Source organism: Vicugna pacos, chromosome 30 (genome assembly GCF_048564905.1).
Source record: "Vicugna pacos chromosome 30, VicPac4, whole genome shotgun sequence".
NCBI classification, from domain to species: Eukaryota; Metazoa; Chordata; class Mammalia; order Artiodactyla; family Camelidae; genus Vicugna; species Vicugna pacos.
The window spans coordinates 13,480,059-13,504,115 of NC_133016.1; the positions used below are offsets into that span (position 1 = coordinate 13,480,059).

Genomic DNA, 24,057 nt, shown 5'->3' on the forward strand with positions numbered 1-24,057 from the left:
AAGGAGAGTGTGGGGAAAGATCGCGGGGGCGTCGGTTTGCTCTGCCACAGCTCTTCTTTTCCACTGCATTTGCATCTCATGACTTCTCCTCCTTAATGACTCACCCCCACTAACGTTCACCCCTTTTGTTCAGCTGGCCCACACAGACTCAGTAGCTCTATCCATTGTCCATACACCACTCTTTCACTTCCATTTCTAAAATCAGCCACTCAGGTGACTGGTAAGAGTGAGGTCCCATCTCCCAGCTTTTCTGTGTCATTTTCCCTGTTTCCGATGGGGAAATGAAGAAACCCATCCTCCACTGTGGAACATTGTCAATCACCCGTGAATATCATAGAACAGAGTTTGACACATTCCTAGGGACCTTAGAGATGACTGAGTACAGTGTTCTCCCTTGGCCGATGGACTAAATCCAAGGAAGCTTGGTGACTGAGCAGAGGATGTGGTCCTTTGTGCAGAAGACAAGGGGCAGTCTCCGGTCCAGGGCTCACGCCATCTCACCGCACAGCCCATGGCTCTTGGAACCCTTCACAGTGTTGGCAACTAAACACCCGTGTGTCTCTGCTGCAGGTGGTCAACAGGGGGGACCCCTATCCTCAGGAGGTGGGCGCCACTGTCCAGAGAGTCATGGATAAGCTGGGTTACTCCAACCCCTACCGACTGGTTTGGCAGTCAAAGGTAGGTGGCTTCCACGCATCCGCATGCTGCCAGCTCTCTTGAGGATGTCCATTTCAGGACTTATTTATAAAATGATCCGATTTGGCCCTTTCACGTGGACAGGATGTTCTGTAACCTGATTGCTCACACGAGCAGAAAGAACTCTGCAAGCAAATAAGAGGCAGGGGAAACCAAGTGACTACTTCAACTCCACTGATTCCATTGAAATAATAGCTTACTTTTAGTTGCAATCACAGAAATTGTTAAGTGTATTTTGCCAACTTCTAGAAGGATTCGAGCTTAATACAGAAGTGCCAAAACCTGCTAGAGCAGGTGTCAAAGCATGACCCTCAGTCTTAGGAGGAGGTGCGTGTGTGTCCGAGGTGGTGGGCTGGGGTGTGTCATAGACACGGGAGACGTGGTGCCTGTGCGCCTTCATCCTGCTTTCTCATAGGTGGGTCCGATGCCCTGGTTGGGTCCGCAAACAGACGAGGCCATCAAAGGGCTTTGTAAGAAGGGGAGGAAGAATATCCTTTTGGTTCCGATAGCGTTCACCAGCGATCACATTGAAACGCTCTATGAGCTGGACATCGAGTACTCTCAAGGGCTAGCCAAAGAGGTAAGTGTGATTGTTAATCCCACTGTGATTTGCTTTAAAAGGAAACTCTCTCTGTGACGATCTAATTGTATTATTTAAAAATACCGTCCAGCATATGTTTGCAGGTACTATGGCCTCACTCTTCTGAATGATACTTAACCTGAGTCGTGATCTCAGCACATCAGCCTAATTCCACGTGAGCCTTGGGAAAGTGCTTTTGTGCTTTTGAGAAACCAGGTGGCCCGGGGGCACCGTGGCAACGTCATTTGGTTTAGTTTGAGTTACTGTACTCCTTGGAAGTAATAAAAACTACATTTCCTTAAGAAAAAAATAATTGTACTTCTCACCAGTTCGGAGGAAAAGAGCTTTATTGCTCTATAATTCCCCTTCGTCACCTGTTAGTGACGGGCTGTTACACGACTTTGGGTTGACTTGTGAGGCATGTGCGGGTCATCACCATTGGAGACTGCGGAGTGACACTCCGCGGTGTGTGAAACTGTGCGACTTCCCTGACCTCTTTTATGCACTCACTTAATTGGCTGTTTGCTCCCATGTTGTGATCAACCTGCTTATTGAAATAACAAATACCATCCTTAGTGTCTTGTAATGTAAGATGGATGTGATTGTCCTCAGAGTGGAGAAAACTGCTGTTCACCCATCTCATGGCTCCCAAGGGCCAGTCTGAAACCTGAGTCCAATTCACAGTGTTGTTTCTCTGGGAACTGTGGAAGCCTTGGGACCCAAGAAGCCCTTGCCCACTCATCTTCTGCCAGAACCCTTTGCCCCCGTCATCCCACATGTGAATGATGGAGGCCTGGCCTCAAAGGATACTTCACCATCTCTGGGACTGGGTGGCAGGTGCAGGGCAGGGTGGAGGGTGGGCTGGGGAAAGTTTCAGCTGGCACTCAGTCCCACAGGTTTTTGTATATAGATGCTGGTCATCAATCCCATGTGGATGGAGGTAGAGGCTGTGTAAATTACTTGTCAGTAGTTCTGATGAGGAATTTATGGGCAAGTTGTAATTGGCTAAAGTGAGATCATAGGGTTGTCTGTGGACTTCGTTTAGTGACGCCTTCTGCGTCCCAGCGTGCCCTTGGCTAATTGTGTCTTGCTGAAAAGACTGACTGTAAGCAAATACCATTCATACCAGTGTATTTGGAAACTAATTTTTGTTTGTATTGCATCAGAATTCACATTCTAAATTACTCAACTGAAGCCATTCCTTAGTAATCAAATGGATTATTAGTGACTAATACGTAGGTCATACAGAAGATAAAGAAAACCACCTAGCTGCAATTTATCTCCTTATTTCGATGGGAGAATATACTGCGTGTAGAACTACAGACTTTCTCTAACAAGTAGTTTGAAATTTTTGCTCAAAATAGAAATTATTGCTTTTTTTTGTTAAGTTAATTATTGCTTTTTAATAAGTTATTGCTTTTTGATAATAAAAATAAAGAACGCAGGCAGTTCAGAGAAGTATGACAGAGTAGAATTCACTCAGAATCTTACCCTGAGACATATGTTGATATTTTGATAAAAATAAGTTCCCTTTTCCCTCTGAATGTGTGTATCTTAATAAAAAATGGTATTCTTCTACACACTTAATAAAATGGTATTTTATTCATACTGTTTTGTAACTTTTTTTCTTAAAAATACATTATGGACCCAAATATATAAATTTGATCTGTATAATTATTTTTTAACAGATCCTTGATTAGCATACATTTAAGATGTTTCTCATTTTTTTACTTTCATAAACTGCTCTGTAATAAACGTCATTTTCTTTTTTGTTTTTCCGATTATTTTCTTAGAAAAAAATTCCTAGACATGGAATGTGAGTGTTGATACAGATTTTATTGGATTGTCCTACAGAAATATATCCTTTTTAACTCGCCCATCAGCAGTGTTCGAGAACACCAGCCAACACTGGCTGTTCTGCTGCCTTTGACTTCTACGTGAAGTTTTAGAATATAATCTTTTTTTAAGTTGAGAGCTATGTATCTGCTGCATCTCGCCATTTCCCCCTTTTCGGTCTTCTGATGCTAATGCTTACTTAAAAGATAAAGCAACTGAAAAGCCATCAGCCTGTCAGAAGGGGAGAGAGAACCTCACTGCCTGAGTAAATATTAATTAGATATTTCTCCGTTATTTGGGGGATAATTAGCTGGAACTCACTGGATATTTTTGGAGAGAGGAGCAGGGATGGTTGTGAAACAATCCTTAGGTTTTTTGTTTTAGATTTTTCTATGGAAGATTATGTTTAAACACCCAACTCTGCACTGGATCCAATCTAGGTTCAATATACATTAAATGAATTTACCTCTTTAGGCACTTGGAATCAAAACATATATAAAAATGTACATAAAGCAACATTCTGCTTAGGTTGAGTCTGCAAAAGCCTGCATTAGAAAGGTAGAATTAAAAAAAAGAATGGTAAGCAGATTTAAATTACTTAAATATTCTATCAAATACAACCTCAAAAATGGCTTGAAAACACAGCACCCACAGGAAGGTAATGGGGGAAGGGACAGAAACTGAAGAGCAATTTTATGGTAAAGAGGTGAAAAAGCAACACATACGCCTGGTCCTGGGACTGCTTTCATTTCTGAGTATTCTGGGAACACATAGGTGGTAAGACGTTGAGTTTGTGTGTGTGTGTGTGTTTGCTTTTTTGTAACAGTTTCTTAAAAAAAAAACCAAACAAAAAGAAAAATAAAACGTGTATGTTTTTCCTCCCTTTTCTCATGTGATTCAGTGTGGAGCTGAAAACATCAGAAGAGCAGAGTCTCTTAATGGAAACCCGCTGTTCTCTAAGGTACCCTCCGTGTTGCAGCCGTTTTAGTAGAACATATCGGAGGGCAGTCCTCTGAGAAACTCTTACAGAATATTGGTTTTCTCACTTATTAGAACATTTTGAGTTCCAATTAATTACAAAAATAAAATCGAATTCCTTATACGCTCGCTCTTTTTCCCTTTTGAGAGCCCCCATTTTCTCATTTCCACCCACCTACAGCCGTGTCCAATTCAAAACCTGCCTTTCAGAGACAACGTTCAGCAGGTGGGGTAAGAGGATTTCATTTTCTAAAACCTGTATTTTAAACTCTGCCCTAAGCTGAGCATTCCTAGGACAGGAAGACGTTACAGAATTTGGTTCCAAGGATTCATACTCCAGATGAAAAGAAGCCCCATGCCCTCGTGATGATCTGGGCAGGTGGGAGGGGGTGCGGGCGAGCAGCAGGCAGACCTCGCGCTTCTGACGGACCTTGCCCTCCTGTCGTCCGCCCCGCAGGCCCTGGCCGACCTGGTGCACTCGCACATGCAGTCCAAGGAGCTGTGCTCCACGCAGCTGACTCTGAGTTGTCCGCTCTGCGTGAACCCCGTCTGCAGGGAGACCAAATCCTTCTTCACCAACCAGCAGCTGTGAGCCGGGCCAGCGCACCGGTGGGATCAGGCGAACGCCCAGCCCCCTGCCGCCTCCGAGGGAGGTGGAGGAGGGTGTATTTAGCGATCAACGGAGGAAGTTACATTAGCTGAGTTACAGCCTTTGGCCACCGATTGTGTGATTTCTTGAGGAATGGACTCTGAAATCCTTATTGAGGGCTTTTTATTTATATAGACCAATACAGTAAGCATTTATATTCCCCCTCTCGAGCTGAAGTTACTAGTCTGGAATATCCACTTGAAATGAGTTTTAAAAATTTATCTTATGAGACGCACAGGTACTTTCAATACCGATTTTGGTTTTATTGCGCAAAAAATCCCCTGCAAGGGTACAGAGTCCCCTCTGTGGGCTGTCACTGTGAAGGAGATCTGTTCACAGTCTCATCCTTATTGTTTTGTGAAGTGAACTTAGTTGAGTAAGTAAAATATAATTTGCAAAAAGAAATGTTACCTCCTCCTTCCCTAGGCCAGTGGCAGAATGCCGGGCAGGTGATATGGTTGCCTACACTGGCTGCTTTTCCGGTGATGTCACTATTAATTGGTCATTTTGGTCCTGGTGTCTGGACCTCACCTTCCTCACCATTGAACCGAATCAGGTATAGATTCAAAAGTGCTTTGAGATTCCCCAGGCGCACAGGGCTGAAAAATGTGTAGGAATCCATGCGTTGGTGTGAATCAGTGGTGCCATGAGAAAGGGGTCTCCGGCTGCTTTTTGTCTCCAGGGATGGGGAAACACTGATGAAGGGTTTCGTGTTCAAGCTTCTCCCAGGACCTTGCCAGCCTTTCCTTTGAGCATCTTCTTCATCTTGCTTGAATGTCCCCTTTCTGCATATTTGTTTGAAGGATTATTTTAAAAAGTCAACTATGTTGTGTAACCTCAAATTCTTTCTTAATTTATAATTTTTATTACCAAAATTATATAACCAAGCTCTAGGAAATTTGGAAAATAGAGAAAAGGAAAATAGCTGTCTGCAACAACTGTTAATCATATTATTGTATTTCATGTCCGTCTTTTCCCCTGAACATTTTAGATGCCATTGTAACCTTGAACTTGTGAGTGAAAAGTTGTTCTAACAGTATTAGAATCGGATTTTCTACACCTGGATTTAAATGGACTAAAAAAATCTCTGTTGGATCCATGATGAATTTGTAATAATTATTTTCTCTTTCTTTTAATCCCTAAAACTTTGTTCTTCAAAAGAGCGTTTCTTTGATTTTTTTTTTTAAAGCCAGTTCATAAAGTGAAAGTATTAGAGGAGTCATAGATCTTCTATATTCAGGATTTACTATATTAATAAATATTATTACATCATTAAAGTTTTATCCATTAAAGTTTTATTGATTCATGCTCTCTGTTAAATCAAAAGTAATCCAAATTAGCTAATAATCAAAATTATTAAATAAGAGGAATTTATTTTGTAATACAAGAAATGAAACATGCCACCCAGTTTAGTTAATAGTTTTCCCACACTGATAACGGCTTTGAAACTTGAGTAGCATCTACATTTTTTTCAAAAAATTGGTTTCCTATTAGTAGATTGTGTTTCCAGAAAAAGGTACAAGGCATTGATCGTTGTTCAGAATTTTTCTCATCTGTTTCCATCTGCTTTGGGGGAACTGGATCCAAGGTCTATTTTGAGTGACTGTCCCTGGGGGAAGTGAACTCTGGGTTGGTGGCGTGGCGCCGGAAGGCAGGTCACACTGCAACCATTCTCTCTCCTTCAGGAAATTTGCTAAGGCCCTGCTTCACGCCGACTGCTTTCGAGATGGATGTGTGTTCTTTTGGAGATGTTGCAGAAAACTCCAGGAGCTCTTGCTAGGGTATCTGGAGGAAACTTTGGAAACAACAGTGACTAGGCTGTCTGGAATGACGTCCTTGATTGTGAGTTGGGACCAGCCCAGACTCCGTAGTGAGAGGCAAGGGAGGACTTATGGGGATCACTACCCGTGGTATTTCTTGTCTTAAGAAGCGTTACCTTTGACTGTTCTTAACCAAAGATGGGGATGGGTCCATACCTGAGGGTAGCATTTGGTAGGACGAAATCAACAATTGCTCTTTTTAGAGCTAATGGTCTTTGAGAAATGTTACCCTGCTCCTCAACTTTGAAATACAAATGTTTGCCCTGGTAATTAGCAGTGCACTGCTGGCCGTTTCTCTAAGCTGTGTTTCTGTACAGAACCTGGCTTTAAATGATGAATCAGCTTGCACAGCAGACTTGCAGGAGCTGTGATGGTGAGGTGGTCTGGCTTGCCAGGGTTATTATGAGGCTCAGATCACTAGATATTTAGCACAGAAGGAAGGAACTCTTCTACAGAATATGCATTCTGGAACTGCTAACCTTTTTAAAATTAAAAGAAAGTTTTGCACTCGAAGAAAATTTGCTCCATATCAGGAGAAACGAAACATCATTAAAAGCCCTTTAAACGTACGTCCGTGGCTTGTTGATGCTGAGAAGTAAAAACCCATGACTCTTCCTGCTAGTACCTCAGTACTGAGTACATCTTTGCTCAAATAATCTCACAAACAGAATGTCACGAACTCTAGGGTTCTGTCAAATTTTTCTTTATGGCTCAAATTATTTAAACGATGATTATGTAGGTATGACAAGAAAATGGATTTTTCTGCCCCAAGTTGCCCAAACTAAGCCTTTCAGAAGGTATGTTAACAATCTTAAATTTACATTAGGTCATTTACATGTTCAGCTGATTTTAAAAAAAAATAGACTTTTTCTCTCCTTCTCGATTTCTTTTTGGGGAGAATACATTGATTTGGTGGAACAGATCTCAGAATAAAGTTGCTGCATTTTTTCCCCTCAGCTAATCTGTTCTCATAAATTGGGCATTTAATTCAAGAAATCCTAATGTAATGTATGCAAGAGAAATCACTTGCTCAATCTGATGCTATTCTATTGAGCCAAAATATGTTATTACCACCACAAGGGTGAGTCCACACCACTGAGTAGAGGCAGGAGTAAGACCTGTTCCCCATCCCAGAGTGTAGGTAACCCTGTGGGTCTGCGTGTACTCCTCCATTCTGGGTTTAGGGGTGAATGGGGTAAGGAGCCAACTTGTGTAGCTATAGCTGGAGGGCAGAATTTAAAGCTGGTGGCTGTAAGAAAGAACAAACACCTGTGCACATGTGCACAAGTATGTGAGCCCGGACCCCTTGACCACATCTTGGTACTGCATCTCTAAGCTCTTAACCCAGCCTGCAAAACCCCTCCTGTCAGGATCCTGAAGATGGTCCAGGAACGTGCTTCTCAACATTGGGTAGAAATGTGAAATTCATTGAGACGTTCCAAGCTGGAAAAAGGGGATTCTAAGTGGACCCTAAGACTTGTGTTCTAAATTAAGATCATTCAGTTTCTCAGTCTTAATATGGGAATCCTTGGAGGAAGACAAAAGCTAAGCATTTCTTTCATTTTTTTCTAAAAATTGTAAAATTAAAAATACTTCAAAGTCATGCCCCAGACTTTGTAAATATTCTGAGGAGTTTTGTTCTGATTGCCTAACAATTGAGATTCCTTTGCAAGAATCCCCTTCAGTGACTTACCCCAGTCCATGAGGCTTCCTGCGACGCTCAAATTTCTTTTCATAGAAGCTGGCATCAAAAGGTTTCAGGGTACGTACATCAAATGGATTAAATCTCAATATCAGATGGCTCAAGAAACCTGAATTCTGCTTAAATCATTGCCATTGGAAATATTTAATCATGTCATAATTTTGTTGAAGTTCCCGTGTGCTCAGTTTCTAACATTCCTGATTAATTCAAGCAGCGGCACCTGAAAACTTGATCGTCAATTTTTCCCCTAGCTTTCCTCCAGCCGGACATTTGTGTGGTCTAATATCTGACCGTTGCCTTAAAAAGGCATGCTGCTTTTCACAACGCACTTCCTTTGGAAAGTGTGCCGAGCTGTACAGCACAGAGCCGAGTGATGGGTACCGGTGGGCGCTCAGGAGAAATATGTCGATGCTGTCAGTATTCGCTGAGTGGCCCTAACATGACGAGCAGCAGCAGCAGTTGGTGCCCTTCGGCTCCCTGTGTGAGATGAGTCTCAGAAGGGCGCTGGGACGTGGGTGCCCCCCAGAGAACACAGTCATCCTCCCGGCTCCCGGGAGAGGAGGAAATGCTTCTGCTTTGGCTGTGGGAATCTTATTAAGCCTTTCTGCAGAGAAAAGGAAGTGGCAAACAAATACACCCTTGACAATCATTTCCATACAATGCACTCTGATAGTGCCGGCTTAGTTGTTTTCAGCTGAAATCATTAGCTTCCACTTTTAGCATAACAACTCCTGGCTAAATTAGTCTACGGTAAGCTATTAGAAGGGATGTCGGAATTAAAAACGTTTTTGGAAAAAAGCCTGGTTTGAACCTTTGTTATCAGCCCTTGGGCAGGACTCGCGGGGCCCTATTTCTGGTCATTTGACAGCTGTCACTCTGATGTCCCAGGCCCCCTCTCAGCAGCCTGCCCCAGAAATGAAAACACATGGGCTGTCTTTTCTCCTTCCCACTCTCCCCCACGGGTCGAAGTTTTACTTTCCCAACATGTTAAGAAATAATAGATTTTGCCCTGAGAATTTGAGGTATTCTATATTTTTACCTTTTCCTTATTTAAAAAAAAATTGTAGATGTGGGATGGGATTAACTGCACAGGCTTACAAGCAGGGGGTTGCTGGCCGATCGTTAAAATTTCCAGTGGTTAAACATAGCAAGCATTAACAATGTTACATCTTACAGTTACATTATGTTAAAAAAAGTAATAAATACTCAAAAATCATAATTTCCCAATTGCTTTACTATATTTTGTCATCTTTGTTCTAGAGGTGACTTGTGTTTATCATACCTATGTAGTGAAAATGCCATATAGTGATGAGCTACTGTCCCCCCTCTTTCCAGCTTAGTTCAGTGACATCATCCTGGTGGCTTGAAACAGGCTACAGAAGGGCTATTTACACTGGAAATCAGCAAATACTCTGTCTTAGGGTTTGCTTGTTTTGTTGATTACCTAGACTTTTGGTGACTACCTAGAAAGTGCTGGAAACAATGTTTATGCATATTAAACGTTGTCATGTCTGTAGCCATGACATTGTGAATAGCACAAAAAGCTCAAGGGAATATTCTCCCATTATGTGAAAACTATTATATTATTTATCCAAGCGAACTTTCGACATACAGAGAAGTCGTTTCACATGTGTATTATTCATATAAACAAAAACATCAATATTCAGGTCAGAACTATCTAGGCTGGCTACAGTTATAAGAGTCTGGTAAAAATCAACAAAAGCATTCTTTGAAAATCAGTCGACTACACAGAATTTACAGCCAAGAGTGCTGGTATTTTATTATTGTCAATGGTGTGTCCTGTATCTTTTATACTGGGAAAACTTATAATAAACATATACACATATATACATAGATTGTCTTTTCAGAGAGCTGGTTGGTGACCATTTACCAAAACACTATTACCTAAAAAGGAACTTTTCTGGGATGATGGGAATGGTACATGTACTTTTCTGGGATGATGGAAATAGTACATGTGGATTGCATACTGCACTGTTCCCCAGGTTCGTTCTAGAGAGAGAGGCAGCTCTCTCTGTAGATCATGGTCTATTGAGAATGGAAGCTGTCCCATGGTGACTAGTTATTTTAATCTTTCTAGTAAGATTCCAGTTGTCTCCCAAGAAATCCCATGGGCCTGTTGTACTAACAGGGTCCCTGAGATGTGAGTCTCCCTCTCCTGCTCATCTGCAGCTGGAGGGCTGGATGGAGGTGCATCTCCGCACCTTCCTCAGCCCCAGCTACTTGTCTGAGAATCGCAGGCTGCACCCGGCACTTGTTCAGGTAACAAACCACTCCTTCCTAAGGCCGGCAGCGACTCTCTGCATGCCCCTCCTGTTTCACAGGGGCCTCTCTGCACGCCCATTCCTCCAGGAGGTCAAACTTTCTGGGGACCATGGTAGTCAGAGAGAAGGCGGCGGAGTGCTGAGTCCAGAGCTGGCCCCGGGATGCCGCCCTGTGTCCTCGCCCATCCCAGAGTGACCCTCTCCCTACAGTGTCAGCTTCACACCCTAGTGCCTCTGGTTTCACAGTTCCTGTTTTTTCCTGAAGCAAAGCCAGCTTTTCTCAGGACTGGGCTCTGCAGATGACAAGCAGTTTCTTTCATTTGTGTCTTGTGTCGAGTCCGTGACACCAAGGGAAAAAAACAGTGTCAAATGGTGAATTCCACCCTCTCCTACGCCTCACAACTTGACCAAGACAGCGACAGCCACTACGTGTGGCCCTTTCACCCTCCTGCGCATCTGCGATGCTTTCTTTTGCCTCCAGCCCCGTTATCCTTTGCCGGAATCCCTTGATCCTTGGGAGCTGGGGATGTCTTCAGGGTTTTATGCCTGATCTGTTTCACATCCCGCAAAGGCCCAGTGCCCAGCTGAGCCTGGCGGTGCCACCCTGCAGAGAAGGTCATCCTGGCCTTCCCTTCTTGAGAGCTGATCGTCTCTTCGGGAGCAAGCTCACACATGCGGCAGCAGCTGTACAACACGAGGTTGCATTTGGAGGGTGTGTGGCAGCTCGGTAGAGTCACTTCTCAAAGAACTTTAAATGGATTCCCCCAGACTAAGGATGCGCACTGCTGGATGCTTCTGCCCATTATCTCTGTCTGCATCAGCACCATCTGGACCAAGTTATCCCCTGATCAAGTTTCAGTCCCTGCTGAGTTACCCACAAGTGCAGAAAGAGCAGAGCTGGTTGGTGCAGCACCAGGGAAAGTGGCCTGAGGACTGGGAGCCGGAGCAGAGGCCAGCATGCTGCCCTGCCCTACGGCCCCGGGGAGCAAGGCCAAGGCCATGGAGTGTCCCACGTGGACCCAGCACCTCAGTGGAAGGGGCCGCTCTTGTCTCAAATATCGTTTGGGCCCATCAAGTTTAGAAATGTAAAAAGTGCACTGGACGCCTTTTCTTTGAAGAGGACACAGCAAGAGGAGACAAATTTAAGTGTCTGCAAGGTGGGTGGATAGTAGGCAAATTGGCAAGTTCATAAATATTGAAATGGTTTTCTGGATAACGTGACAGCATTTCAAAACAATGTCTAGATCCTGCTGTAGTCTCTTCAGGCATAATTTTGTTTAAAGCAGAGTCTGGATAGTCAACCATCATTTTAATATGTGGATTTCTGTTTCCGAGACAACCCAGCGGTGTGCTGAAAACTGTTAAAAACTGGCCCTGCGGTGGGGGAAAATGCCCTGATGGGTAGGGTTTGCCGATTTCCATGGTGTAAACACTGCCACCTCTGCTGACTCCCAAGCTGCCTTTGTGAAGTCACTGAGGGCAGAGCTGGGCAGAGATGCCAACAACTGGCTTTCGTGAGCCAGCAAGAGCCAGCCCCATCACAGCGCGGACAATCCCTTGTCGGAGATTTTGCTTTCCATGTATTCTGGGATGTTCCCCTACCATGCACTCCCTTCCTGTCCTGAGCAGAGCAGAATTCTGGAGAACCTAAGTGCTCATGGCGGGAGAAGCCAAAGCAGGAATTAGGCAGGTTACTTTGAGAGGCTCAGATGCAGCAGTTGGAGCTGCGTCCCCCTCAGTGGGTGGGAGAGCTTGGAGCAGCAGGCCAGTGGTCCACAGCCCGGGCTTCCCTTCTCCAGAGAGACCTGCGAGCTGCCCGGCGAGACGCAGTTGGGGCGATGGTGGGGAGCTGGGATCTTTGTACCATTCCCTTTAATTTCTTTGTATGTTTGAACATCCCCAGAATTCTAAAACACCTGCTCTGTCCACCTGTCAAAAGGCTGCCGTGAGGGTCAGCTGAGACAATGCATGTAAAACCGCATTGCACTAGACTAAAAAGGGCTTTGTGTGTGTAATAGGCTATTATTAAGTTAATTAACACCTATGAATATTTGGGCACTGTACTTGAATCATCACTTTTAAAAGACATTTCTTATAAGTCAAAAGAAATTAAAATGTAAGACAAATAAAGGAAAAAAATCACCTATAATCATCTTATAGCACTTTGATGAATCTTATCACGTATATTTTATGCATAAATCGGTAAAAATTTATAAAATTTTACTTCAAATTTATAAAAATATTCGTATTGTTTCTACTCTTTATATTGCTTATTGAATACTATGTCATGGACACATTTTATTTGTCATTACATATTCTTTTACAGCATAGACTTAAATGTCTGTACAAAACCATATTGTTTGGATATAATGTGATTTGTTTGCCACTTCTCACTTATTGGACAGTTTTATTATTTTTTTGCTCGTATTTGATACATATCCTTACAGACAAATTTTTAGGCATAGTCTTCAACCATTTCCAAAGGAAGAAACTCCTAGAAGTGGGTTTTCTGGACCAAAGGATATTTTGGCAGATTTTTAAAAAAGTGTTAAATGAGATCACATGCATAATGTGTTTAGAACGGTGCTTGGTGTGTGTGTGTGTGTGTGTGTTCAAGGCCCAATAATTGGTAGTGATTATTGACTCTTGCTATTCGTTTGGTTCGCAGACGATTGCTGTCTTGTTCTCAGTGTGACTTTATTCTGGGAGGTGGGATCTTACAGTGTTGTTTTCTCCGGGAGCGTCGCGAAGAGACTGTGCTGGCAGGACGGAGGTTATCCTGAAAGTTCAGAGAGCCCTCGGAGCCTCCAGGAATCAGGGATCGATTCTCTAGTCCTGCCTTTTATGTTCCTTGTTGCGTTTCCTTTTGGCCACTTGCCCTGAGAAGGTCGTGGGTTGAGGGAAAAAGAGACAGACTAGAAAGCTGTCAATCCTTATTCATCAGTAACTTTGCAAAGACTCTGAATGTCGGGAGAAAGTGGAGTTTCAGGTTAAAACAACTTGGGGGATTATGTGTGGATTTCACTTACCCTTTACGCGTCTGCAGGTACCTGAGTGTTGCCTGTGTGTGTCCCTCCCGCCCTCCTGTCCCCGCCTGTCCCCGAACCGGCTCCCAGAGGGCAGAGCCGTCCGTCAAAGCCGGGCAGGCGTCCAGCTCAGGTAACCACTGCACTTACACAATTGTCCCTTTAAGAAAGGTCAGCGGGGAATGTGTTCCTTCCTGTTTCTACGCTTCTGAAGGTTTTCATGGCCACGCTAACCCACTGCGGCCCTGGGCCAAGGCCAAGTTGCCCATCAATATTGTAGAGTAGCGGTGTTATAAAATTTATGGAAGACGCACAAAGGACAATTCCCTGAAGTGACCAGCCCACTGAGAGGGGATATTGGCTAAAAGGAGATTTCCCACTTTGAAACGGTATGAGAGCGAGTGCCCAGCTGGGGAGACCCTTTATATGCATGAGCTCAGAGCTTGGGGGAGAAGGAAATCTGACCTGGTTTCAAATCCCACCTACAACTGTTAATTTATTTGGTTATCTATTAACAGTCTCCTGGCAGCTTACTTTTATGTTGAAAATTAAGTGCTTGATTGATTATTTTCTAGAACAGAGATGGGATGTTGTTCTATACTTAAGCCAAGCCATTAGTGGGCTCTCTCATTACCAATCTCTTTTCCTTCCTTTCTTGGTTCATTTTGCGTGTGTGTGTGTGTGCGTACGCGTGCGTGCACATGTGTGTGCACCTGAAGTTTGGGAGAGTGGAGGTGGATGAAAGGTGTCTTTGTTCTGAACGTAGAGGGAAGCTGGGCTTATATACCTTCCCCATGCTACACATCCACAAGGATTTTCCAGTGTCCAAGGAGAGATGCTTAATTCTCAGCATAACTCACAGGTAGAAACGGAGTCCCAGAGAATTTTTTATTATGACGATTTCATTTCATTAAAAATCTTAGCATAGGCTTTTGTTTTTAGAAACCGCAACTCTCCCTTTATCTGCTTTAGAATAGGTTGGGGAGGGTATAGCTCAGTGGTAGAGCACCTGGCTTATCATGCATGAGGTCCTGGGTTCAATCCCCAGCACCTCCATCTAAATAAATTAATGAAAACCTAATTACCTCCCCTCCAAAGGAAAAGTTTAAGAGTATCTGCTTTAGAGGAATCTTCAAATATTTCCATCTTTCTCAGATTTGCTTCTGATGATTGGAACTGTTATTTTTTTCAATTGGATTTTAAAAATATTAAATAGGTACTAAAATGTGGGTCCCACTGTTCAGGACACATTTCTATTAAACAGTCGTGCCCCTGTTCAGATACAGTTAAAAATAGAGTCACCCCTGGCAGGGAAAAGACAATTTGAAACAACGTTTAAAGGAGGAGGTGGATGAGGCAGAGCAGAGAGAAATTCTTCCAGATGGAGGGTCTGAGATGAGGATCTGGAGGATCCCCATACAACTTCCGGCTTCACTATAGAAGAGGACACATTTCTTTCTTTATCTTTTAAAAAGAAGAGGACACATTTTGTTTGCAAACTGAATCTTCATTTAAAAGGCTAAGGCACTTTTATTTTTTTTCCTTCCCATGTTCTGGTCTCTGAACAGAACTTTCGCTCCTACGAAGTTGTTCTGCAAAGTTCTCAAGATCTGTTTCCCAGCATCAGCGTTTTGCCTGGCTAAGCTCGATACACACATGTAGGTGCTTATTTTTTTTACAGAAATAAAATCTCAGTAGTAATGAGCATGGGAGCCCCTCCTGTTCAGCGCCCTAACTATTTGAATCATATTTCTCAGCAATTCAGAAATTAGTCTGACCTTTGTTCAACGTCGTGTGTGCCAGGTATTCAGGGCTGTTTGGGACAATCTGTGTAGTGTGGGAGCTGACATTTGCGCTGCAGAATGTGACCTGCTTTGTGGGACCAACCTTTCACCTATCTGACAAGTCCTCGTCTTTCTTCTTGGCGGTCTGCTCTACTGCCTCTAGGCCCGTTTCTGAGGGGGTTCTGGTGGCCAAGGAGAAAGCCCTTGGCCTTTGATGGCCCTCACACACCTGTCCAGAGCAGGCTTCGCCACTGGGCAAACCTTTGGAAAGGAAAGTGCTTGATTTTCAATTGGTGGTGGAGTGTTGACCGTCGTGCACGTGAGTGTGTGTGTGTGTGTGTGCACACGTGTGTGTGTGTTTGTATGGGGGCAGGAGGAGGGGGAGGAAGCCAATTTATAAATCACATCTTGCAAATCCTTTCACTCTGAGCCAGCTGTAAACTCATTTCTTTGCTCTTCTCAAGCTCTGATTTATGTGCTGGGATCGGGGGTTTGCGTCCCTCCTTCCGGCTCTAAGTTTGGATTTAGCCGGCTGCCCCATAAAAATGTTTGGTGATTTGCATGCCCTGGGCTGATGGAGGTGCATTCTTCATATGCCCATTTTTAGATGGATGGTCTCTGTGGGCCTCTGCCCTTTTGTTTTCTGGGGTTCAGAGGTTACATCAAAAACCTCCCTGCCTGCTGCCTGATGTGACCTTTGAACTCCAAAGGGCACAAGGTCAGGAGGCCGTAAAATCAGGCACAGACACTAAAGGTGTCATTCTGATTGTCCTCTGAGGACAGGAGTGTAGGGCTGGGGCACGTGATTCTGGGTGGAGGGATGACTGAGAGAGCAAAAAAAGCAGGGAACGCTGAACATCTGAATCTCAATCCACGGCCAGGAAGGATGTAAAAGAGCCTCGGGGGATGGCGTTACGCAAATTGCTAAAAATGTCAGCTGCATCTTTCTCCGCCATTTCTGGTGGGACAGCCCCGAGACCATCCAGTGCGCCAAATCTGCAGCCTGCTGGGCGTAAGATGTTGGATTTTAATTGTGACACCACGATCAGGCTCACTGTCCTGTACGCTGCCTGCCCGGCCGGCATGGAGGCCACAGGAAGCTGTCGGGAGAGGGTCTGCCTGCTGGCACTTGGTGCTCAAACTCTCAGGAAGGACACGGCAAAGCGAGGCTGAAATCTGAGAGCTGCAGCCTGCACGGCTCGGAAGGAACAGTTCTATATTAGCTGTTGGTTTTTTTTTTTTTCCCCTCAAAGGGGAAGAAGCACTGATCCAGTGTCAAACCTCCCAAGGGTCTATCGTTAGAAAGGGGACAAATCTAGCTGGATAATGATGCAGGGCTCCTGGCAGCTGGCTAGCACGGCGGGGCAGACCAAAACAAACACGCGAGGGAAGGGCAGAGGGGCCCCGCAGAGCCCACGTTCCTGGACACAATAAATTATCCAGAATACTCTAAAGCCATGAACAGGCTTCTCCTCATTTTTGCAGAGGTGTCTGAGGCCTCTCAAAAAATGCATGTGAGGCTCATTTGCATCCCCGGCGGCAGGGAAACCTTCCACAGCAGCAGAAAGGAGCAGGAAGGTTCCGGGCCTGGCTCGAAACCTACAGCTGCAACTCAGCTGCCGTCGTGGAAAAAAGCCCCTAAAGGGGATGAGAAGTAGGGGAGGGAAGCCGGGGGACAGCGACCCCAGGACCAAGACGCCCCGGGGGCATCTGTCCTCAAATGTTGTTCTCCTACCCAAACTGAGAGGAGGGAAGGGACATTTTTGAAAGGAGAAGAGAGGTATGGAAATCTGAGCTCTGCTCTTGAGGGCACAGAGAGGGACGCACCTGGCCGGAAACTCTGACCGGAGGCTGTGGGTTCCAAGGCCTTAGAGGGCCAGGAAGATGTCTGACAATTTTAGACTGAATACTTGAGAGTCAGGAATGAAGGGTCCAGGAGAGGGACATGGGGAGCCTGGGCCTGACAAGAGCCCCAGGGGGAGGATGGCTGTCACGAGGGCTGCTGGTTCATCTCAAGTTGGGGAGGGATCTGCAAATGTGGGGAAAGAATGCAGGAAGGACAATTTCTCTGGAATGACTAGGATTTATACTTACTCTAGGCCCTGGGCACTCAGGAATTAGCTCCTGGGAGGAGCTGAGCTGCTGGAACAAAACTCTTGTCTGCCTCTACCTCTTAGAGTGGATGTTTTGAAGGTGGGGCACGGTTCCAGTGTGGACTGACTGAGTTTTGAGGGTTTGATGTACCAAGGTCTCTGAAAGGTGGCGACTTCCCAGGTCTGAGACCCGGTCTCCTGTCTTGTCTGATCACCTGCCTCATCTCTTGGCATCTGTTCTGTGAAAGGTCAGACCTGGGTTCCTGTCCTTTCTTGGATCTGGACCAGTGGCAGTTTAAGCCTCCAAGTGACTCCGATTTGCTCATCGGAGAAGGAAGTCACCCTCGAGGGGGAAGGGTGTAAATCCCAAGACTATAGAGGAGTAATGAACAGAGGACAATTTAGACTGGGGAGAGCTGCGGGGGCAGGGCAAGTAGAGGGCTGAGGACAGCTTCTGGGGGGCCCGATTTTCACAGTTGGGGAGGGGAAGATGCTCCTTCAAGTTGCCTCGGTCTGTGGGCCTGCCGTGTGCTACTTGCCTTCTCCACTTGTCTGAAGCCCACCTTTCCCCTAAAAGACCTGGTTAAATACCCCCACCTCCAGGAAGTCTTCCCGGACCAGCCAGCGCGGAGTGGGCTTTCGTTTCTGATCACACGGAGTACCATTCATTCAGTGTGTGTTATGCTGGGTCTCCTATTGTCAATTAAATAGACTGCACATGGGCATGTGTATTTCTGTGTGTTTATCTACATTGACATCGAAAGTCCTTCCGCAGCTTAATTAAAGGCTCCTCCAGAGCAGGACATTTGTCTTTCCTCTCATTCATCCCCCTCTCTAAAAATATTTCTTGGTTAATTGATGTATCGACTTCTCGGGTACACCACACATCTTCCTGTGATGGGCATTCCTATTATTAGAAGCTGAGAAGGAGAACGCTGACTGCAAATCCTCCCCAGGCTCCCTATCGCAATACTCCATGGACGTGCAGAATATCCACACAAACGACAGCAGTGCCACGTCGCTTCCACGCCGTGGTGCTCTTGGAGGGCCTAGGACGTAAGAGTTCGGTTTTGGTGGGAGTAGAGGGTGAATCAGGCCGGACAGGTAAGGCTGTGACACCTGGGCCCCACCCTCAGAGATGCTGATGTAAGTGGCCTGAGCTGAGAACCTGGCATTAAGTATGTCTTACAAGCTCCCCAGATGGCTCTACTTGTAGCCAGGGTTGGGGGCTGCTGCTCTGTGTGGTGAAGACCGTCTCCTGGCCCCTGTGCTTACCCATCACAATTTGCACCTACTCAGATCTGCAGTCTCTGAATCTCAATTCCAAATTAATGGCAGAGGACATTTGATTGGCCGAGCTTGGGACTAGGGGTCCACTTTAGTCCAATTAGCCATGGTAGGGTGGGGTTGGGTTGCCGGGGGGTGAAGACACAAATTATCAACCTGGCTATTGCTACTCCTTTAAATTTGGAGTCTATTTCCAAAGAGTGGGAGGTTGTGAGCTGGACAGATACCCCCAGAGACGACTAATACAGCTCCTATGCCAATATGGTATCAAACTCTCCTGCAACTATTTTGAGGTCTGTGAGCTCTTCAAGGACGGAGACTGTCATTTGGGGAAACCTTGTGTATTAATCACGTTTTTAATTTTCTATATTGTATGATGATTTGACATCTTGGGGCCTTGCAGACCACAGAGAGACTACCCCTTCCACAGCGAGCTAATTCCTGGAGCTAGCAAACAGCCGTCTTCAAGCATGCCTTTGATATGCACACCAACTGATCCCAAATCCATCCACCCCATTCGCCTCCTTTCATCAGGCTCTGGAGGTCCAGGACAGTATCTCCCTGTCCTAAATCACCCCAGGGCTGGGCACCGGACAACGAGGGCAACCCAGATTCTGCAGTTCTTCAAACTATCCAATCCCAAGCTTCCTTAGCTTCTTACCTTGCCTCACCCATTCCTTCTCATGAAAACCACCAATAGAGACACTTGTCCTTTCTTTCCTCGCTCCTCCTGCCTCCTGACCAACCTGGTGTGCCCTGCACACTGTGGCATGGTGTGCACCCTCCTCTTGGGAATTGTAAGTGACAAACTATCTTCTTTGTTATTTTTCCTTTTTTTTTTTTTGGTTTAACATTTGTATTCACCCATATGACAACCATGCAGAGCATCTTACATAATACTTTTGGCATCCCAAAAAATTCCTTTGTACTCCTTCAAAGTCAATACCCACATACCCAGAGGTAACCCCAATTCTGACTTGTATAAGTTTTACATGTTCTTGAACCTCATATAAATGGAACTGTTTTGTCTCTGGCTTCCTACACTCAACATATATCTGCGATTCATCCATGTTGCAAGTATTTGTTGCTTATTCCTTTTTTATTGCTGTGTAGTGTTCCATCACATCAGGATAAAATATATAGGACTGGCTTGATGAAAGACAAACTGTCTTTTCAGTAGTTATCTCCTGATCTCTTGGCCTCAATGTGTATGAATTAAAATCAAAATCTTTGGTACATTTTAAAACACCCCAACAACTGGCACATTTCCTGCCACATAGAAAATGAATGAGAAATATTTGTTGAATTGAATGGATTAACTTGGATGGATGCATGGATGGATGAGAGACCCCTGAGAATTTTGTGGGGCACAGGTGTGACATTGTATGTCTGATCCAGCCCTGGTGATGGATGCCTGTGCCTCTTCTCTTGTGCTCCCTCCTCTGTCATAAGAAGAACCATAGGTTATTACAGTGGAAAAACAGAATGGAGGGACCAAGTGACTCCCTGGAAAACAGCAATCAGACTGAAGACCCAGGGCAGAAGAAAAGGTGTGAGTTCAGAGTCCGTGAGCTTGTGGGAGTGCTTCTTGGTGTTTGCAAATAGAGATGATGAATGAGCTTGTTCTGACATTTATGCCACCGTGCCAGCCTTTCTCTACCCTTCTCCTCACATTCTCTCTCCAAGATAGAAGATGCTTGGCACCAAAGAACTCTTTTCCCTTCCGGTCAAAACTGGGGAAACTGACAAACTCGATGCTGGTTCATTAGAGCCCTCGATGAATTATGGGACGTAGAGGGCAATCGTGACTGGAGCACAGTTAATGAACCCAGGACCTCCAGTGATGGATGGATGGATGGAAATGAACATTAATCTACTCTCACTGTCTCCGATGATGTCATTTTTAACCAACCGTGAACATCACCCAGAAGCCAACCCGGAGCCAGAGCAGTGACAATGGGGGTGGGGTTGCTGAGGAGAAATGTGCACCAGATTTCAGGATCCTGACAGTCGGGCCTGCGACGAGTTCATTTAAATGCTCCGTTTAGCTCTTGAATTAAAACAAGACAGGGCTAAAACTTTAATCAATCCAGTGCAGCCGCCACACTCAGGCATGAGCAGGGAATAGAATGAAGGTCACAGGAGAAGTCCAGGAGAGAGAATGTGACAGTCTGTGCAGATGAATGGGGTTATGCCAAGTGGCCTTTGAGATGAAAAGGAGGCCCAGGCCGGCAGTTCATTTAGAACAGGAGTGGCAATCTGTCGATAGCTGGTGCCAGATTCCTGATCCCTGTTTTTCTAGGGCATGCAGGTGTGTGTGTGTGTGTGTGTGTGTTTGTGCGTGCACATGCGCGTGTGTTCATTTACCCAAGTGGAAAAATACATAAGAAACTGTTAAAGAATCTAAACAAAATTCCTCTTCCATCATGTTCACCTAATTAGAGACTTATTTATAGTAGTTAGCAACTAATTTCTAGGGAAGGTTAAGTCATATTTTGATGTTCTTGATATTTCTTTGCATAATCTGATTGCTTTAATCTAAATTCCTGAGCTCAAGTGAGGGGTGGGGATTTTGAAGCCAGGGCTTATATGTGACAGGCAGGGCTGTGGCAGCGTGAATATAAATAGCTAATAAGTTGCATAAATAGCTAATAAGTTGCAAAGCAGGGGACAAGGGTGCACTGGGACCCAAATACTAGCTTCTCCTCTGGACTTTGCTTGGCATCTTGCAGGCACCCTTCCACAAGGTGCAGGGGAGGCCAACTGTCTTCTGTGTGCTTACAAGAGGCCCAGGGATGGGGGAGGACAGTGGACACGGTAGGAAGCCAGGTGGATGCTGGGGAGACCTTGGGGACACATCTGCTGTCACTGCATGTCAGTCACATCTGGTGTGACTGCAGCCCAGACGTTCCCCCTTGTGACACCCCACCCTCATTGCCTTGGCTCTTCATAGCCTGGAACTTGGACATTACCCTGGGAAAGAGAGAGAGAAGCCTTGTATTAAGTATGGCTGTCTCCATCCTGTCTGCCCAGATAGCCTGATTGTGGCCTGTCTCCCTGCTACCTCTTTGGCTTTGTCTCTCCCACCATCTCTCCATCTCTCTCTCTTTCTGCTGTAGCCACTCTGGCCTCCTTGTAGATCCATCTATGACAAGACATACTTCTGCCTCAGGGCCTTTGCACTTGCTGTTCTCACTTCCTAGCAAATACTATGCCCAAATATGCTCATGGTTTCCTTCCCACATCACTGTTTAAATGCTTCCTTTTCAGAGAGGCCTTCCCTGACACCTTATTGAAAATAACACCCCCATCCATCATGCTCAGTCTTGTTTTATTTGTCTGCAGAGCACTCATCACCACTGACATTATATAATAAATGAAATGCCCCTCATATGTATATACATGCATTTGTCTGTTTACTGTCCCCTTCCCACCGTTAGGACGTCGGCTCCATGAGAGCAATGACTAGGTCTATTTATAACCGTGGTGCTCAGAACTGTGCCTTCCTGAATGAATGGGCGAATCCACACAAGCTTCTGCCCTGCTGCATGGGCACACGTAGAGCACGGGGACTGGGTGTCACCCTGCCCCTCGGGGCTTCTGTCCCACACCTCTGTCTTCTGGACTTGCCATTTAAGCCCTCCCTTCCTTCTTTACTTCTCAGGTCCCTCAGCCCGGAGAAACTTTATCTAGCCTGGGGCAGAGCTGTCTGGCTCTGACTGATCACGTATTCTTCCAAATCTATTATTTATGCCTGAGTCCTTCAGGCCTGAGGCTTCTTATTCTCAAAAGCCAGGCTTTGAAACACATAAAGCTTTCTTCCCCTCCTTAAAACTCTAGTCTCTGCTGTGAGTCTCCAAAAGCCTATTTTGTAATGTAGAAGCGAGAGCTTGATTCCTTTTATTGCATTTTGCAATGTCATCACTTTCCTAATGCAGGACTTGTGAACGTCCCTGTGGCTGCCTGTATTGGAGGGCAGGCCAAAGGGTAAGGAATAAGATAAGCTTGGAAGAGCAAAATATTATTGGCCACAAACTGCAGTAGAGGAGCTCCCACTGGATGTTGCACGCGCAAAAGACCTCAGGAGCATCTCTTTAAAGCACTTTCTGCTTGGTGCTAAGGAATCAACAAACAGAACTAAAAAACAGTAAAGCCCCTTGTTTCTGGGGATGTGGGGAAACAGGATGCATTGCTGATGCGGCACTCATTTTGCTCCAGGATTTCTAGAGAGCAGTCTGGCGAGGGTGTAACAAGAGCTACGAAAGAGTTAAATCCCTGGTAATGCATCGGTATGACCCCTGGTCATCCCAGATGGGGAATCATTCCATCTGGGGAAAATACTCAGTAAGTATAAGCCAGAAGGAACAAATGAAAGAGATCATTTCTTCAAAGATAATCGTGGCGTTATTTAGCAGCCATGTCAACACTCGGGATAGGACAGTGGTCAGACAGGCTACAATGTGCAGAGGTGATGGGATAGGAGCTCTGTCTTTGGGGTCAGGGCAGGAGAATTGCTTTCACCAACAACCCCAAGCCTTGATGGCCTCTCACAGTAGAAGTTTATTCCTTGCCCACATCACAGTCCAACGGGGGTCGGTTGGGGAGAGGAGTTTCTCTACTCCGTACAGTCACCCAGGGACCCAGGGTGAGCCAGTCGGTGGCCCCACCGTTTCCCCTCTGCATCTCACAGGTGGATGAGGGAACAGCGGCAGCACGGCAGACATGGTGCACCAGATCTGGAGGGCTGGAGGCAACATTACTTCTTACCCACATCCCAGTGGCCAGAACTCAGTCAGCTGGCCGCACCTACATGCAAGGAGGGCTGCGGGATGTATCACTACATGCCCAGGCTGAAAGGGTTTGGGGAACACATAGCAATGACCGCCACGTTGTTAAAATGATGTGCACATTGACTATGTGGACATGTGGGAATTTACGTGTTAGATAATATTACACAGAAAAAGCAGAACACAGAGGCACTAATTAGGACTAATGACTAATAACTACATAATTGCAACTAAGTATGTTCACCAACTCAGGAATGATTTTAGAGTATAGTGAGCTTTTTAGCTGTTGAGGGTCTTTGTTTTTTTCCTCCTGTGATAGGGTGGGGAGAACAAGGGACGTGGACTCATGTGACTGGAAGCTGAGCTCTGTTATGCTGTTTACCTTTTTGAGACTTTTACATTAAAACCACAGATGTTTTTCCCAATTATTTTTTCTGGCTAGAAAAATAAATGCCTTTCATTGGAGAAAATTAGAAATACATTTTTAAAAGTTTGTAATCAATTTTTAACTCACTGCCAACCACTGTGGACATTGGT

At 45.2% G+C, this 24,057-nt stretch overlaps 1 protein-coding gene and 1 non-coding gene across 2 annotated transcripts in view; both read left to right on the top strand.

Moving 5' to 3' along the window:
• FECH (ferrochelatase) overlaps nucleotides 1–4,901 on the top strand; it is a 29,737-nt gene extending 24,836 nt beyond the window's left edge. The window contains exons 8-11 of the mRNA XM_015240526.3: nucleotides 571–678; nucleotides 1,112–1,276; nucleotides 4,014–4,073; nucleotides 4,548–4,901. Coding sequence (XP_015096012.3) covers nucleotides 571–678; nucleotides 1,112–1,276; nucleotides 4,014–4,073; nucleotides 4,548–4,682 — 468 coding nt within the window. The 3' untranslated portion in view covers nucleotides 4,683–4,901. The remainder of the gene's footprint in view (nucleotides 1–570; nucleotides 679–1,111; nucleotides 1,277–4,013; nucleotides 4,074–4,547) is intronic.
• A 9,650-nt stretch (nucleotides 4,902–14,551) lies between these two features.
• Nucleotides 14,552–14,625, top strand: TRNAD-AUC (transfer RNA aspartic acid (anticodon AUC)). The gene has a single exon. It is a non-coding gene; the product is annotated as a tRNA-Asp (tRNA).
• The last annotated feature ends 9,432 nt before the right edge of the window (nucleotides 14,626–24,057 follow it).